Here is a 15,526-nt window from a genome sequence, read left to right as displayed (position 1 = left end):
TAATAGTTTGAGAATCTATTCCCCATATCGGAGAGTTTGGGAAAATCGAGATTGGATACATACATTGTTAAAATCTGACTGTACGTCATGTAAACCGAAATATAAGGGCGCGCGAATTTCATCCAGGCATATTTTCGTATTGAACTACCCATTTTTTAACGGTGGAAAAGTTAAGTAGGCTCTTGGAATTCAACAGGCGACGCGGACTTTGGAATACGTGCCGAGCTTCGCCTTCATGCTTAGACGCGATTATACGCGGACCGGAGCTTTTTAGCAACGCCTCAAAAAGGCGCAGGACTCGTCGTTAGTTATTGTGAGGGTGTCGTCATGAATGGATGTGAAAACCCCGATCATAATCACCGGGACAAAAGCCACACGAGCTTATTTCCAGGAATTCTTTCTCCTCTTTTCTTCGTCCTCTCGTCTTCATCCCCTGACTTCATCCTTCACCCTCATCGCGAGGATCAACTCGAGTATTAATCCAATTAGGGCCGGTGAGATGGTCGCGTTTGAGGTTTAAAATGGCCCTTGAATCACAGTTTGGTAATCGGTCCGCAGGATTGTATTTCAGAGGTTGGTTCAAGTGGGACTGATTCCGAATGGGGGCGAACCCGGCGCTAATGGGAATCGGGATCGACATCCCATCCACTCCATATCCTTCCGCAAGGAACGAGCTCCTGCATCCTTCGATCTTTTCCGCACCGTCAACGTCAACGCCGAGTTAACTCTCGGGCACCGGATAAAAGTGCAGCCACTTTTCCACCCTCGTGATTTGAAGCGCCTGATTGATATCAACGGTGCAGCAAAAGCTTCGGTGCATTGATCTTCACTCTCTCAATAGAGGATGGATTGGACGTACAGACTCGGTAAAAGAGTATTGGAGGAGAAAACGGTGAACTACGATCAAAAGTTTAATTTTGGGGTGAAAAAGCTCGTCAGATTAAATAATCGTGTAATTTGTTTACGTTATTTTCTTTCTCGTTCTACGCCAAAAGAAACGACATCGCTCCCCCAATTTTCATTACTGACAGCTCATTCTGTTCGTTAACCAATTCTCTACAAATTGGCTGAGATGAGCTTTCTCCGATGTTGCCCAATTATCGCTATAGCTTGTAATGAATAAGCTCATCTTTTGTAACGGGATGCGTTAACACCGTCAAAAAATCATTTCAGGACCTTTTTCATGGAGAAACCGCTAACCAACGATGATTTCACCCTAATTGGCATAAAAAAAATTGGAACAATGGTGTAATTTTGGCATTCAAATGTTTAAACCAGTGGCGTAATCTCGTGAAAGTTATTAATCTCCTGCGTATAAAACTGGTGTCACACCGGGGTCACCGGATACCCCACATCAAAAGTCATTGCGTAGAAACGGAGACATCGGTTTGAATAATTTGAAAAAATTCTGAGATGCTCTTAAACTGTGGTATGTCAAGGCAAATTAGTTGTCTTTAGCAAAATGAAATTTTGAACGTTAAAAAAAAGAAAAAAAAAAAAGATTCAAGAAACAACCAAGTATCGGAAAGTGTATCATTCGATTCAAAGAATCGTAACTCACTGAATTTTCAATATTTTCACCTGGAAATTGATTGACTAGCTTTCAAGGCACAAATATTTTAAGAAAAAAGAAATATGTAGACACTGCGAGATGAAAAAAGATTATATTCATTAGAGTGAGTGAATTTTTGGAAAAAGAATAAATTAACGATTTTTACAATATTTAATTATTCATCTTGTATCAAAACAGATTATTTTGCGTGTTTTTCATATGAAATTTACGGCGATAATACCACGGGGTCATTTCGACCCCATTTATGTAGCGTAAGCAGCGTTAACTTTGTCCCGAATGTAATTAAATTTTTTAAACCTCAATCCGACCGTCCCGTTTCGCGTTATATTATTTCCCCCAAGTTCCATAACATCTTCATTTCGGTTCAATAATTCCGACCATTTTGCGTGCGGGTGAAATCGTGAGAGAATTCAGTTTCTCAGTCTAGAATTTATCTTCTGGATGAAACGCAGCGGTGTATTCTCGCACAAAGGGAATAGCGTCATTCCCATGTCCCAGATGAATTCATCCCGTGAGCCACTGTACGGTACACGTTCAGATGTGAAAAATAGAGAAGGCGAGGAGAGAGAAGCGCCGATGTAACGTGCGTATAGATCTACAGTCGCGGGTGTGCCGCTTTTCCATACGCGTTCGCGAAGGGTTTATTTCGAGCTTTAAAGTTCCTTTCAAGATTCTACGCTCGAGCAAACTCGTAAGCAACACGTCTTTCCGGTCTCCGTGCACGCGTCTATTGCATACTTCGCTGCAGTCCTTCTCGGAATTTGTCATTCGATTGAAAAATACTATCTTCAACTTCCTTGCGCTCTTGTACGAATTCGCTTTCCCGGACCCGCCCACTCAATCAATACAATTTAATTAACGCTCTCTCCGATAATTTCCCATAAGTACTGAGTAAAACCCACGTTCTCGTCTGACTTGATATCCGCTTGACGAAGGAAATGCTGCCGGTATAATAAATTCATGCGCGGATTATGTGTACGAGCGCAAAGCACGGCTGTAAGGAACCCTCGTCGAACCTTGACCCTTCTTCGCAAAGCTCGGAGGTACGCAGGTACACGCTTACCCGCCTCTTGCGTTGAACGCTCCGCAAATAGACTCTGTTTGAAACTTCGAAAGGGCTGTTCGAATTTCCACAAGACAAATGGGTGTATCCGCTAATTCTCGGGGGGAGCTTTGGAAGCTCCTCGCGTCATCAAGTCTTCAGACTCCGCTTACAGCTAAATGAGCGAGTGCAGGATCGGCACGTTGTGCGAAACTGGGGGAGGTTGAAAAAATTAACGCCTAGTCGAGGGGGAGATCAAGGATGTCTGTTACTAAGCAGCGGTTCGTGATCTCCGTTTTGCGAACGGTTACGGTAATCACGTTAATGTGACGCACATTCTGGAAATATTAGACGCAGGTGGGTGCGGGGCGGAATGTGAAACCTTTTCCTAAAAAATTAGATCCTTAGGTACACGTATCTTCGATATGTGATGGTATACGTCGTCGTGTAGAAAGTAACTTTTTCACAGTGTTTTGTCGCCAACGGTATAATATTAAATTTACAATTTTAATATACGTTCGTCAAATTACTTCTCTCTCTTGTTTTATTTTTTCCCTGTTCGTTCCGCTTTTCTCGTTTATCTCGTTCCTTTAAACCCACGCGACGACACAAATTTTATACACCTGTCCAACGTTTGTGTAGATACTTTTCTATTTACGCATTCATGCACAGACGCTCGTGAATTTGACGTTTATACTCGGAGAGTCACAAAGCGCGTCACACCTTTTTCCCTTTTGTTTGACCGGGGAATTGCCATACCCTGAAAAACGGACACGTCAGGGAAAGAAATTGGCGGATGTGAATTGGAGGGTAAAAAAAAAGTTTTTAATTTCAGGCATTTCATAAAACCCGATTTTTATCTATCGAATCTTTAATATAATAATTAATAATTAATATAAACAAAATTTTCTCAATCGATTCTCATTCGTTCAAAGGAACACCGGGAAACATGATAAAAGTCGGAGCATATAAAATTTGAAACCTTCACGTTTTTGGTTTATTTTTAGTCTGAAATTCAGTCGCCTGTTATACCCTTGAAAAATCGTAACCCCAGATAATCTCAGTTAAGCGGCTTTCCTGCAAACCTGATTGCTCGTTATTTCAAGTGAAAAATGTTACGCGTCAATCAAACAGTGGGCTCGTAACAGGGGAGGGCTTAATAAGTAGAGATTGCGTAGGCTGGAGCATCGGAACACAATTAAAAAAACAGAATAAAATAAATGGAAAACAGATTTCAGAAAACTGGCAACTCAGGGTTGCCATTTTCATCCCGCTTTGAAGATTCGCTTCAAAGCCAACGCACGGTTACATTTCGAATAGGTGGTCGGAAAACAAGAGAAGAAAAAACTACCAAAATGTCGAACATCAGTAGTAAAGCCTGGCTTCTGTCAGCCTTCGGCGCGCCGATGCGAGCGAGCCGGTCTGATTATATCCGCACACTTTCCACTGCTAGTGATTATATTGCATTATAGCGACGATGTTTGAAGGGGAAAAATACCGCAGTAAATTCTCCATCGAGGAGGGTGAACACAAACTCCGTTGCAGTTAGATACGACATTTCCCTCCGACCTTGTAAAGAGCATCTCGTCACTTCACCACATCTCGCGTAAAACTGTTGCATGCATCGAGCCGATATAACCGTGAAGCTGAGGTATTACGGGTATAAAATAGCGGTTCAAACACTCGAACCTGCACATCGATACTTGTCGCGAATATTTGAGTTGAAGGTCTCGAAAATTTCGTCTCGTGTTTACCAACGCAAAGTTCGACTTGTTTACAAGACCGATTTCGCCGTATAGGCAGCAATGATTTATTCCTCGAATCTATCTGCCGTTTGTCGAAATGAAGATGGATTAAACACGAATAAGGCTCTCTGATTTCTCCTATTCCCCGTAGACCGAAACTTGGTGGTATCTTGATGTTCGAAAATTAACTCTAAGGGTGTGTTGCTACCCGGTCGAAAGTTGGCCGTCGTCTCTTGGATGCAAATTATAGAGTCTCTGAGCTTGGCAAATTTCTGAGCAACCGTTGCGTTATGATAAACAAATCCGAAGACCTGATCCTCGCCTTCTGGTTTCTCAGAAAATAGTTTCAACATAATTTACGACTTACAGTTTTAAGCTCTCCATGCTTGACGCGCAGGTTAAACCTAGGCTAAAATTTGACGCAAATTCATTCGGCACGCAAGTATAGCTCTGTGGAAAAGGAGAGAGAGCGAGAGAGGAAATATTGAACGGATCTTTTCAACGCGTCAATAAAACCTGAACTCTGTTTCTGCTGCTATCTTCATCGTATACGCGATATAACTGAGATTTTGCGTTATTGAGAGGAAGCTTTTTTTTTAAACATGCACAGCGGGACTTACCGATCAGATGCGGTTGCAGGAGCAGTTCTTCCTTCCTCGCGCAGCTTACATTTCTCTTCAAGCTCCAGGAAGGATTTACAATACACAACAAGTTTAGTCCCCGTTCTATCGGAATAAATTAACGAAAATAGTCGTCTCGTGTTTACAGAAATGGTTTCATCAACGTTTTGACCGTTTCTCTTATCACGCTTTACAGAGAAGTCAATCTCTCACACTCGATAATGTCGGATGTATATTTTATTCATACAGATTATACCGCGTCTGGAAATTATTCGGTGAAACTTACACACCCGTTTTCACTGTACAACGCACAAGTTTACTTTTTGCCTTACGCCGAACGAGGTGGATGAAAGAAAATCGAATCATTTAACGTAGGTGGCGAGAGAGAAATCGATGTCATGAAATTCTAGCCAAACTTATACGATCCGCAGCTAGACACTCCAGCCGAGATCGGTTCATGTCACACTGGATACGTCGAACGATATTTCGCACCCTACTGAATCCCCCCCTCCTTGCCTCCCGACGAGAATTCAAATCGCTTAGCGTAAACTCGATTCGTAACGCCAATCTTAACGCTCAGCTTCTTGCAGGGCCAGAAAGAAACAAAAATTAGGAAACAAGAATCAGCCAAAATCTAAGAGCAGGTGGACAGCTAATTTTATACCAATCGCGCGATTGATTCTGAAATTTATTTCGGTGAGAAGTAAAAATTTCCACGGTATCAAATTTCGCATATTTAGCCGAATTCCAAAAATCGCTTGTTTTTATTCTTTCAATATCAAGTGAATATTTCATTCTCATAAAACTAACCGTCAATAACCGATTCCATAATTCGATTGATGGGTACGACTGAGAATGTTAATTTTCGCATATTTGCTCGAGCATCTGTGTCGTAAAATTTATTGTCATTCTCGGCCGTAGCTACTTGAATTGCGGGTTCCCGTAGCGGCTGTCTTCCATTGATTGATGCATCGGCCACCGTACGTATTCGGTAATTTTAAGTCGGTTTTTTCTCACGTACAACAGTTGAATAGAACAGAAATTATTACACGGACTGAAAACTCCCGAAGGGGCAGAGAACCCTTCTAAACATTACGAAATTATAGCCGCGGGTTGTTTCCCTCAGGGGGTCAGAGTGTTTGTTTCGAGAAAATGAAACAAATAATTACACGGTTCGCCAGAGCAGACAAACTCTCGTGCATCAGAGTGGGAGAGAAAAAGAGAGATGGATTGTGAAAAATGATTCAACCTGCAAAATGAAAGTAGAGCAGGGAGGAATTTATTCTTCTTCTTTTTCTTCGTCTTCTTCTTCTTCCTCTCTTATTCAGGATGAGAAAATTTAATAAAATCTGACGTCAGCTACGCGTCATTGTAATAATCGCACCTTGACCCATCGCAACACGAGCGTATCAAGGGATGAAAAGGGATTACAGGACGTCAATTTTCCTATCCCCGCGTAATTGACCTTGGAAATAGCAAACAACGCAGAGTCCTGTAGCTAAGAGTGAGGTTGATGAAACAACGTTCAACACAGAATATACTAACAACTACGTAAAAGAGAAAAAAAAGAAAAAAAAACAACTACAAGAAAAATGCGTGGGTGCGTTATTAATACCTAGGTCAATGACGTTGGAAACTTGTCTATCCCCTGTAACACAATAAATACAACGAATGTAAATAAATACAACGTGTGTTTTCTTTTTTCACCTCGTATACTCTCTATATATATATGTATATATGTTATATTCACAATACGATTAACCGCCAAAAACAAGAAGACTAAGAAAAAAAAAAAAATACCTCACAAGTTCAATACTTCCGTTTTCGAAAAATTACGAAGATTTTCAACCTCTACTAACTTCGATCGATGAATTTTGGCGCAAATGAATTCCTTCCCGTTTTCTGTCCCCCCCCCCCCCCATTCTCTCTCTTTCTCTCTCTCTCTCTCTCTCTCTCTCTCTTACACACTTTCTCTCTATCATTCACCTCGACTCTCGTTCTGTAACAATATTTTTCGAAATAATTGACAGCGCGATATCCGAGAGGAATAAACACGCTGCGACGCCGGCACGTGAACAGCGACGGTGGTCGAGACGATACTGCGAGCTTGTCGGCGTCCCGGCGCCCCCCTCCGCCCCTCTCAGACCCCTCTCCGACCCCCGCCCTCCGTCATTGACCCACCCCCGCACGCAACCGCTACGCACCGCGTACTTCTGTCTCTTCGTCTGTCCGTAGTTACGTTTACCGGGGGTACCGGGCTCGGCCGTGGAAGGGGAAAGGGGGAGGGGGGAGATCCCTCAGGAGTCACCGGATTCTCTCTCTCCCCGGACGGTTTTCACGTGTTGCTTCGCTGAAATTTTGCCGTACGAACGTACACGGGTATATATCATTTCTCGAAATCCGTTCAGAGGGGAAATATTCAACTGTAGGTATGGAGAAACAATCCATATTCGAATCAGATCTTCTATAACTGTTGCAGAGATGATAATTTCATTTATTATTATTAATTATTGTAATTTTTACAAGCTTACGTGTGTATTAATTTTAATCCCTGATTCACTTCAGATTATATACTTTTTATAATTATGCAAAATTTCAATGACTGAACTGTTAACATTTGTGACATCTTAGCAGAAACAAGTTTGTATAAAAAATTATACTGTACGCGATTAATGTACTTGTTAGAAATGTATTATGCATATTTTGTTGAATTTTTTAATTCTGGACAACGTTTTTTATGCGAAAGAATAATATATATATATATGTACTGTTACTATTGAAGCGGATTTCTGATATTTTAATGATCTGTTCGATGGTTTCATTATTATTGACGTTAGATGAAGATTGATAATACCTGTGTACTTCACGCGCGTAAGGATTTTCGCATGAAAGCATTACAAAATTGTTGGATTACTAAAAGTATCACGTCCATTTTACGTAGTAATACGTAAGAACGTCTGACTCTAAATTCTCGATTCAATATTGCCACCATCTTTCTTCTGTATTGTTTTTGCTTCATTCTGGTGGTTTATATGCGAATATTTTCGAGTAGGTAGCAAAAATGTACGAGCTTACGTGTATTGTTGAGTTTACATATGCATGACATGTAAAATGGCGAAGTAGAAGCGGTAAAAACAGAGAAAAGAATAGCTATATATTTTATCGAATAACCGATTATTTTCCGTCGATACAGTCTGATACGCGTCTGACTCGAGCTGGTAAAATGAAACTTTATGTGACAGACATCGATCATGGATTGAAAGAAAAAGTCCGCGTGTCGCGTTGGTAACGGGTTGATAAACTTCGTCGTTGACGTAGAAAAAAGAAAACGAAAGAAAGAAAAAAACTTCAAGCGAGGTTTACTCGCCTGAAAGGCTTCTATCCTTGACTGTGGATATAATATTAATTAATCGCTAATTTTAGCGTGTCAATAAATATGTATATATATATATATAAATTACGAACAGAGATTACAGGCGGATTCGACGGGATGAAAAGGGAGAGAGAAAAGCTCGCGCATTATACAAGCATACACATGTACAGAGCGTCACGGATCTGGTGATTTGAATAAAAATTGCGTCTCGAAAAGGCTGAGAATCCTTCCCCCTGCGGGTAATCCAATTGTTCGGAATTCTATGTACCGGCCAATTTCAAAAATCAAATTACCTGCTGCACAGGCCGAGAGTCTGAAAAGGCAGTAAGAATCGCCCATTTTCTCTCCCATGGAGAATCAGAGAGAGCATACTTAAAGCGATAAAACGTGTATGAAATTTCACTTCGCTCTTATTCACGATGCCTACACAGAATACATACATTATTATGTAGTAAGTTCGTTAAAATCGTACCAGCGTAATTTTTTATCCTCCGTTTTCTGAGTCCATCGTTTGACTATATTAACCAATAAAAACAGAGATGGAAAGAATGTCTTTGAATGATGTCTGAAACGACACGCGGATAAAAAAAAAAAAAACGCGAACAACAGCCAAGTTCGATTATGCTAAATTATACCCGTTTCTGTCTGCACGACTAGGGGGGTGGAAAAGCCAATTCCGACTTGCTGTTTAACGTCCAAGTCGACTGGATCGATTTTTGGCTTCGGCTATTCACCCCTGGACAACTTGTCGTGCAGGTGCAAGCCGCCGCAGCGAAGATATAGAAACCAAGCCATCGTCGTGGCGACCAGTTTGTTTGTTTTTTTCGTCCTTTTTTGTTCCTACGGAGCGGCATTTGTGACTTGAAATAATGTGACCCGTCCCCGATCGATTGTAAAAGCACTGTTCAATTCGTGCATATTTTTGAATAAATTTCATTCCTCCGAAGGTTGTTCGATCGAATGGAAATTTCATTCCAGAGAATGATCAACCTTAGAACAATAAATTTTTTCATTGCACGCCGGTATAAATTGGTATACGTCACGCACGGGTCGTGAAATAAGTGATAAATTAGATGGAGGATTTCGACTCTTTTCGAAATGGTTACTTCCCAGAAATTTATGGATTAAATAATGTGCGTATGCATAACGCAAAGATTTTCCAACTCGGTTGAAATTCAGCCGATGATTCCTGACATAATTGATCACAAATTTGTGACGACAGAATCGAGCCTGCAAGAATTGGATGACGACAGTATTAAGCAGCGAATGACCGTGTTTCGAGAACAGTTGTAGCCTCGCTTTAACTTATTGTTAGCTGCTCCTCTCGCATCATCGCATATTACCCGCGGAGCTTTCTACACGCGGCTCCCTCGTTTCTGACTATTTTCACGCTCTGCGGCGCACCACGATCGGCTTAATTGCAAAGTACAAACTTTGCGGCCTTTGATAGCTGGGGCTTAGTTGTAAAAAAGATTAAAAATGTAAAAGCAAGGTCCGTTTTTACGCGCGCAAAGCTTTCTCTCGAGCTGCTTACTAGCGCGTTTCGGAGCGCATTTCGGACGAAACTTTCTACTTGTCGGAAGTCGCGAGCGGAGCGAGATATTGATTGTTGAGGGTCGAGGGAAGCTCGTATTTAAAACGTTTCTCATTTTGCTCGAAACATTCTGCACGCCTGGAGAGAAGAGAGGAATATGGATACAGCTATAGCTGTCGAGACGCAAACAGATACGGACTGAAACAAGGGAGCGGAAAATGTCCTCGGAGAGAAAATGAAGGAGCGATAACAGCGTCTCAACTTGAGTGCCAACTTCGCTGCGCACCGTTGCTTCGCTCTTACTAACTTAATAATTTTGAACATCGCGCGTGTACCAAGAGTTAAGAAGACGAGGAGCCGCTCTTAGCGCCTTGAACTGCCGTTTTTTTTACTTTTTTTTTCGTAAGAAAGGTACACGTCTTGAGACACATTATACTTACGGTACTTTCTCACGGTGTTAATGCCAAAAAGTTGATTTTCAACAGCTTGGAAATTTGCAAGTTCTTCGGAAATCGCTCATCTCACATCGTTTTTTTTCTCTCTTTCTCTCTCTCTCTCTCTCTCCAATTGACACTTCAAATATTGTTATAATAATTAACTTTTTGAAAGGTACTTATATAAAAGAGAAAAATAAAGTTAAAAAAAAGTCCACCCTGATATATTATATACGGATAATATTCTGAACACATAATTAATTCCTTGTGAAAAGTGCTGTTGGTAAAAATCGTAGCATGAATTGTTTATGACCTGGGCGGATTTTGAAAGTGATAATAAATCAAGATACGTGTGAAAATGTAATACACCTACCCTAATTGAGCGCCGGTGATAGTCAAAGCAGCGATTGCGTCTCTCATCTAATTGTAAGAAGCACATTCACCCATGAAATTAGCACCACAGTCGTCGAGGGTTATTCGATATACTTGCTGGGGCACGGTTTTAGACTGTACGTGACAGAAATGCGTTGCAGACTTCCGGTTCGGTTTACGGGTGCGTAGAAAGGTCTGGAAGCCGCGTTTTCATCGTGGAGAGTAGACTTCTCTCCTGTCCGCAGTACATACATTCTAATTAAAAGTTGCGGCATCCCTCGGGGAGTTCCGTTGTCATTTTGTGCGTATTATATCAGCTGGGTGCAGAGCGAGAAATTGTTTCTTCGTTAGAGGCTATAAATTGCTACCTAGGTTTTGTCAGACGAGCAAAATTTTGCAATTTCATTAGGTTCGTAATAATCCCAGGAGCTCCGGTGAAGTTTACTTAGGTAACTTTTGTTCTTAAGATTCGCATGTCACGGGTCAGTGAAAGTAAATATTACAACACCGAGTATCCGGTATTGGAAGGTGAAATTTTGTTTCAGTGTAAAAACAAAATGAAAAAAGAAACAAACACCAACAAACCAAAAGGGTAAAGAGTAATCCTCGTACAGAGAAGTTGATTTTCCACGGCTCGCCGAGCTGTACTCGACAATTTTCTGCAGTGTGTCACGTATCAGCGGTGCAAAAAATTCCTCGACAACCCCTCTTCTCGTTACTACCCTCGAATCGTGTAAATGTTATTTTTGCGTTAAGGCTGACGTGTTTGTTAGGCTTGATAAAAAAAAAGAAAACACCGAAAAACTCATCCTCGTACTAATTATAGAAATTTTCAGAGAAAAAACTCCGTTCTCAAGCAGTCAACGATATCAAAATGTCCGTTATCGTTCTGCCGCGTTGAGGGTCATCCATCACGATGTCCGTATAGCCTGACCACATGGCCCATGGTCAAGCCTCACTATTCACGGTTCATTATCAGCTTGACAAATTGAAATCGGTAGTGTTCGTTCCGACCACAGCAGACAGCGAATTAGTTCATCCCGTAATGGTCGCTCTGCATTGTGACGGAAATTGTTACACTGTGTTATATTAACGCGACGACTCGGAACTGGTGCGTTGAAATTTTGCGAACCCTTTGACGCGTGTTCGCAGTAGAGAAAAGAGTGTTACGGTCGCTTGCAAAGGGAGGTGCACTGATGATTAAATAGCGAAAAGGGGTGAAAACTAATTATCCAGTTCGCCAGTCTTGTATGTATAAAAAAATTTGGAAAACTCGAACATCCTTGAAGGTACAAAATTGATTTGATGATGAAATTTCCGCTCGGCTACTCAGCTAAATTTGGGTTTTGGCTGGGAAAAAAAAATACAGGTATTCGAGGGCGTGTGCGCAGGGCTGTCAGAGACAATTTACCGTGAACTTAGGGACTCAGCGCCTACGTAGGAGGAATTTGAAAACGCTTTCAGATTCCCCATTTATTTTCCGGCCATTTATATATTTTATGTATGTATATATACGTACATAAGCCTCTCCTTCCGACTGGGTGAGTTTTTATCGCAGTCAATTCTCCCCCTTTTATCCGTTTCTTCTTCCTTCTCCTCCGGCATTTCTAATTTACATTCGATTAGCCAAACTTTCCATGGAATCAAAGCAGACGATGGATAATGGGCAGTAAATCCACGCCCGCTGTCAAATGGAAATTCAATGGAAATAAACAATCTTCAAAGTAGTTGTTGAACTCTGCTCATACGCTATCCTGTTTATTTGTAGCTATTCATTCAGTTTTTACAAAAGTAACAATTTTTTTACGGCTCTTCCAAGGGTTCGGATCTACGAAATTGATTGGCTCAGCTTTTTGTATTTAATTAACTCCAAGCTCTGACTCAAAGGAAAAGCTCTCTTAGAGGGATAACCTTTCTCTTTAATTACTCATGCCTCGACTATCTCCGGAATAGTACCTCACAGTTTACGGGGTCAAAGGGCTCAGACATCTAATAAGTCCGACACATGTTGCTTTTATTGCGAGAAAATAACGGCGAGGCGAAAGTGGATGATATTGATCAAAGTAAATAGAGATAACAAGGTTGCGCAATGTTCTTGCCAGTGTGTTTGGAAAAAGTTCGTTTCTCGTCTATGAAATATCGGAAAGCATCATTTCTGCTAGGATGATAAATAATTACATTCGTTAACGTGAAGAATGGGGGTGAGGCGGGGGATTGGATTTTTGGATTTCGCATCCCGACTGAATTGCATTTTAATTTGAAAGAATGAGAAAGGTATTTGAAACCGATAAACATTCACAGCTCCGATGTAGTCCGAAATTGAACGAAGGTTTAGAGTTTCGAGCACCGCTGACTCGTTGTCAGTCAGGCACGTCAGTGTTGCAAGTTTTTATGACATTAGGAGGGAGCGATGCGAGAAATCGCGGCAAACATGCGTCACTGACCTCATATAAACAAGGATCAATATTTCAACGCATGGAAATTCTCCAGCTCGCGAATGGTCTGATCGTTGTTCAAAAAGGAGACATCTTGTACACGGGGATTCGCCCTTGTACCGAGATCTGGGCATTTATATTGAAGGAATTGCGATGTAGCTCAATGTCTTGTCATCGATTTCAGCCAAGGGTGAAGGAAAAATGTTTACATCAGGGCGACGGAGGGAGAGGGAAAACAGGAGGGAGATATTGGAATCGGGAAAATTATCCCTCGCGCAAGAGCAACGCATGCGTTTGCCGTTCCAATATGGCGGACAGCAGCCTCCGGATGGAATGACTCTGTCCAACTTTTTCATTCGGGAAGATGATAACGCGCCGAAGGAAATCTGAGCTTAACGGATCCGCGATCACCACTAAGCCCTGTCAGCTGTACTGTCCTTTACAAAGAACTGGCGTCGAATTATGAACCGTGAAAATTGCGTCATCGTGTTCATCTCCATCTTCGCCATGCTTTTGGCCGTCTCGAACGGTGAGTGAGTCCATCATTGTCCACATGAACAACAAATTGCGAGCGTAAACGCCTTGTGAACGTATAGATTCATGTTTACTTATAGTAGAAAATTTGATGAGATGCGTCGTTTGGAGACTTGATGAAATTTTTCAACAGCCGGGAGCATAAATATGCCTATTCATTTATCGATTAGTTGGAATTTTCATATACGATGACTTGAAATTGTTTCTTAAAATTTTAGGCGCTGAGCAGCCAGAAAAGTTCGAACATTCTTTCATTCGTTTATTCGTCTTGCAGGCCAACTTATGTCGAAGGAATTGCATCGGACTCACGCAGCTTCCGAGAGACCGAACGACCTCTGGTGCTACCAATGCGACACAATGGACGACGGTGAGAAGTGCTTCGATCTCGTCGGCAACCACAGTTCCCTGATGCAGAAATGCAAGGATGATAAGCGCATTTGCACGGTGAGTGTGACGGTGGTGATTTTGGAAAAGAACTTAACGAACGGCTGATTGATCGCTATTTTTTGAACATTGACCTTCAGTTAATCGCCGATTAGTCGGAGAGAGAAGCGGATCAGGATTAGCTTCCGTAAATTACGCTTCAAAGTTGTATCAAAAAGTTATCCAAAGTTCAAGTGGGCTTCAAGCTAGATTGGCTCAAATTTCAGAGGAATCGCCCTTTCGAGAACTTTTATCACCGTCGACACGAGCTTTCTCCGGCCGAAAAATTTTAAACAGTCATTTAACGATAAAAATAAGCGTAATGAAACTTCCAAGCGATTTATGAAAAGTACCGTGTTGTGAAAATTGTTGTGTTGCCCGCAGGTGAAAAGGGTTTCTTACACAACGAGCACCGAGAATTCAACTTCGGTACCAATGATGTGGTCGTTGGAGAGGAACTGTACAAACAAATGCGAAGCCGGCTGCATCGTGATCGGAGAGCGAACAAAATTGTACGCTTGTACAGCTTGCTGCGAGAAATCACTGTGCAACACCGGAAAAGGGAGAGCATCGGATCTGTCGACAAACAGGATAGGACTTTTACCCGGCTTGATAATCCAAGGATTATTGACCGCCATTATGTATCCATCGTGACAGTTACAATAAACTGAATTTCCACCTTGACGGTTGTCTCAGAATGGTTTAACCAGTTTCTAAACTGCATTCAGGTGTTGCCAGGGGAACATTTTATCAAACCATCATGGAAGGAATGTGACCTAGAGAAAGTGTTTAAGGTTCTTTTAACCATGCTGGTCAAATTTCACAATTGCTACCTTCTCGTCGCATTTTCTCATCGATTGGAATAGAGAATTCATTTTCAGTAGGTCGTTTGGGAGTTTTTTGAGGAAGCAAGCTATCAACTTACGTTTAAAGCTTGCACAACACAGCAAACATGAAACTGACCTGCCACCTGTGTCACCAGCAGTGATGCTTCAAACAATGATCTTGTCACTGTCGAGTGTGCTTAATCATTGACCCCAACGATGGGTTATAAAATGGAATACTCGACGAGGTGGTAAGAATGCGATGTAACTGGTAAGCTTATGCTGGAAATGCCTCCAGTAGCGTTTAGGTTGTCACGCGGTGCGTTTGCTGTTTCCGAACAGTGTTCAGATGATCAGGAATGATTTTGAAAATTTTTACCTACCTCTGTCTCTTCGTTGCAATTTTTACCGCTGGCTTTGGCAACCGCAGAGAACGTTTCAAAAAAATTACCACCTGCGCGACTACCATAATTGAGAAAATCTGCCCCAATTGCATCAGTGTCGGTCTCACAACGCCGGCAAGGCGATCCTGGCAGGCGGATGCCCTGGTTACCCACTTTTCTGATCAGTCGCAGACCCAGTCGTACGTGATGACCAAGCACACCATGGACCGTCCC

The 15,526-nt window shown here is 41.8% G+C and overlaps 2 protein-coding genes across 3 annotated transcripts in view; one reads left to right on the top strand and one right to left on the bottom strand.

The window, feature by feature from the left end:
* The window catches only part of LOC124183860, a 48,256-nt gene extending 37,432 nt beyond the window's left edge, over positions 1-10,824 (bottom strand). The window contains exons 1-2 of one of the 2 annotated variants that reach the window (XM_046572969.1): positions 6,967-7,065; positions 4,981-5,241 (exon numbers count right to left, since the gene is read on the bottom strand). Coding sequence is in view for 1 of the 2 variants with exons in the window: in XM_046572961.1 (XP_046428917.1) it covers positions 10,695-10,741 (47 nt within the window). In the remaining variant the exon portion in view is untranslated. Of the gene's footprint in view, positions 1-4,980; positions 5,242-6,966; positions 7,066-10,694 lie in introns of those variants that run through there. The other variant, XM_046572961.1, reaches the window with a different exon arrangement.
* Positions 10,825-13,402: 2,578 nt separating this feature from the next.
* Positions 13,403-14,769, top strand: LOC124183878. Its single transcript, XM_046573016.1, has 3 exons — positions 13,403-13,657; positions 13,937-14,106; positions 14,470-14,769. Exons 1-3 carry the CDS (start codon positions 13,591-13,593, stop codon positions 14,737-14,739), a joined length of 507 nt encoding a protein of 168 aa, XP_046428972.1. The 5' UTR covers positions 13,403-13,590; the 3' UTR covers positions 14,740-14,769.
* Positions 14,770-15,526: the final 757 nt, after the last annotated feature.

This window comes from Neodiprion fabricii, chromosome 1, assembly GCF_021155785.1.
Source record: "Neodiprion fabricii isolate iyNeoFabr1 chromosome 1, iyNeoFabr1.1, whole genome shotgun sequence".
In the NCBI taxonomy this organism is placed as follows: domain Eukaryota; kingdom Metazoa; phylum Arthropoda; class Insecta; order Hymenoptera; family Diprionidae; genus Neodiprion; species Neodiprion fabricii.
The sequence above is the reverse complement of the archived record's forward strand: the minus strand, read 5'-3'. Positions and strand labels throughout refer to the sequence as shown.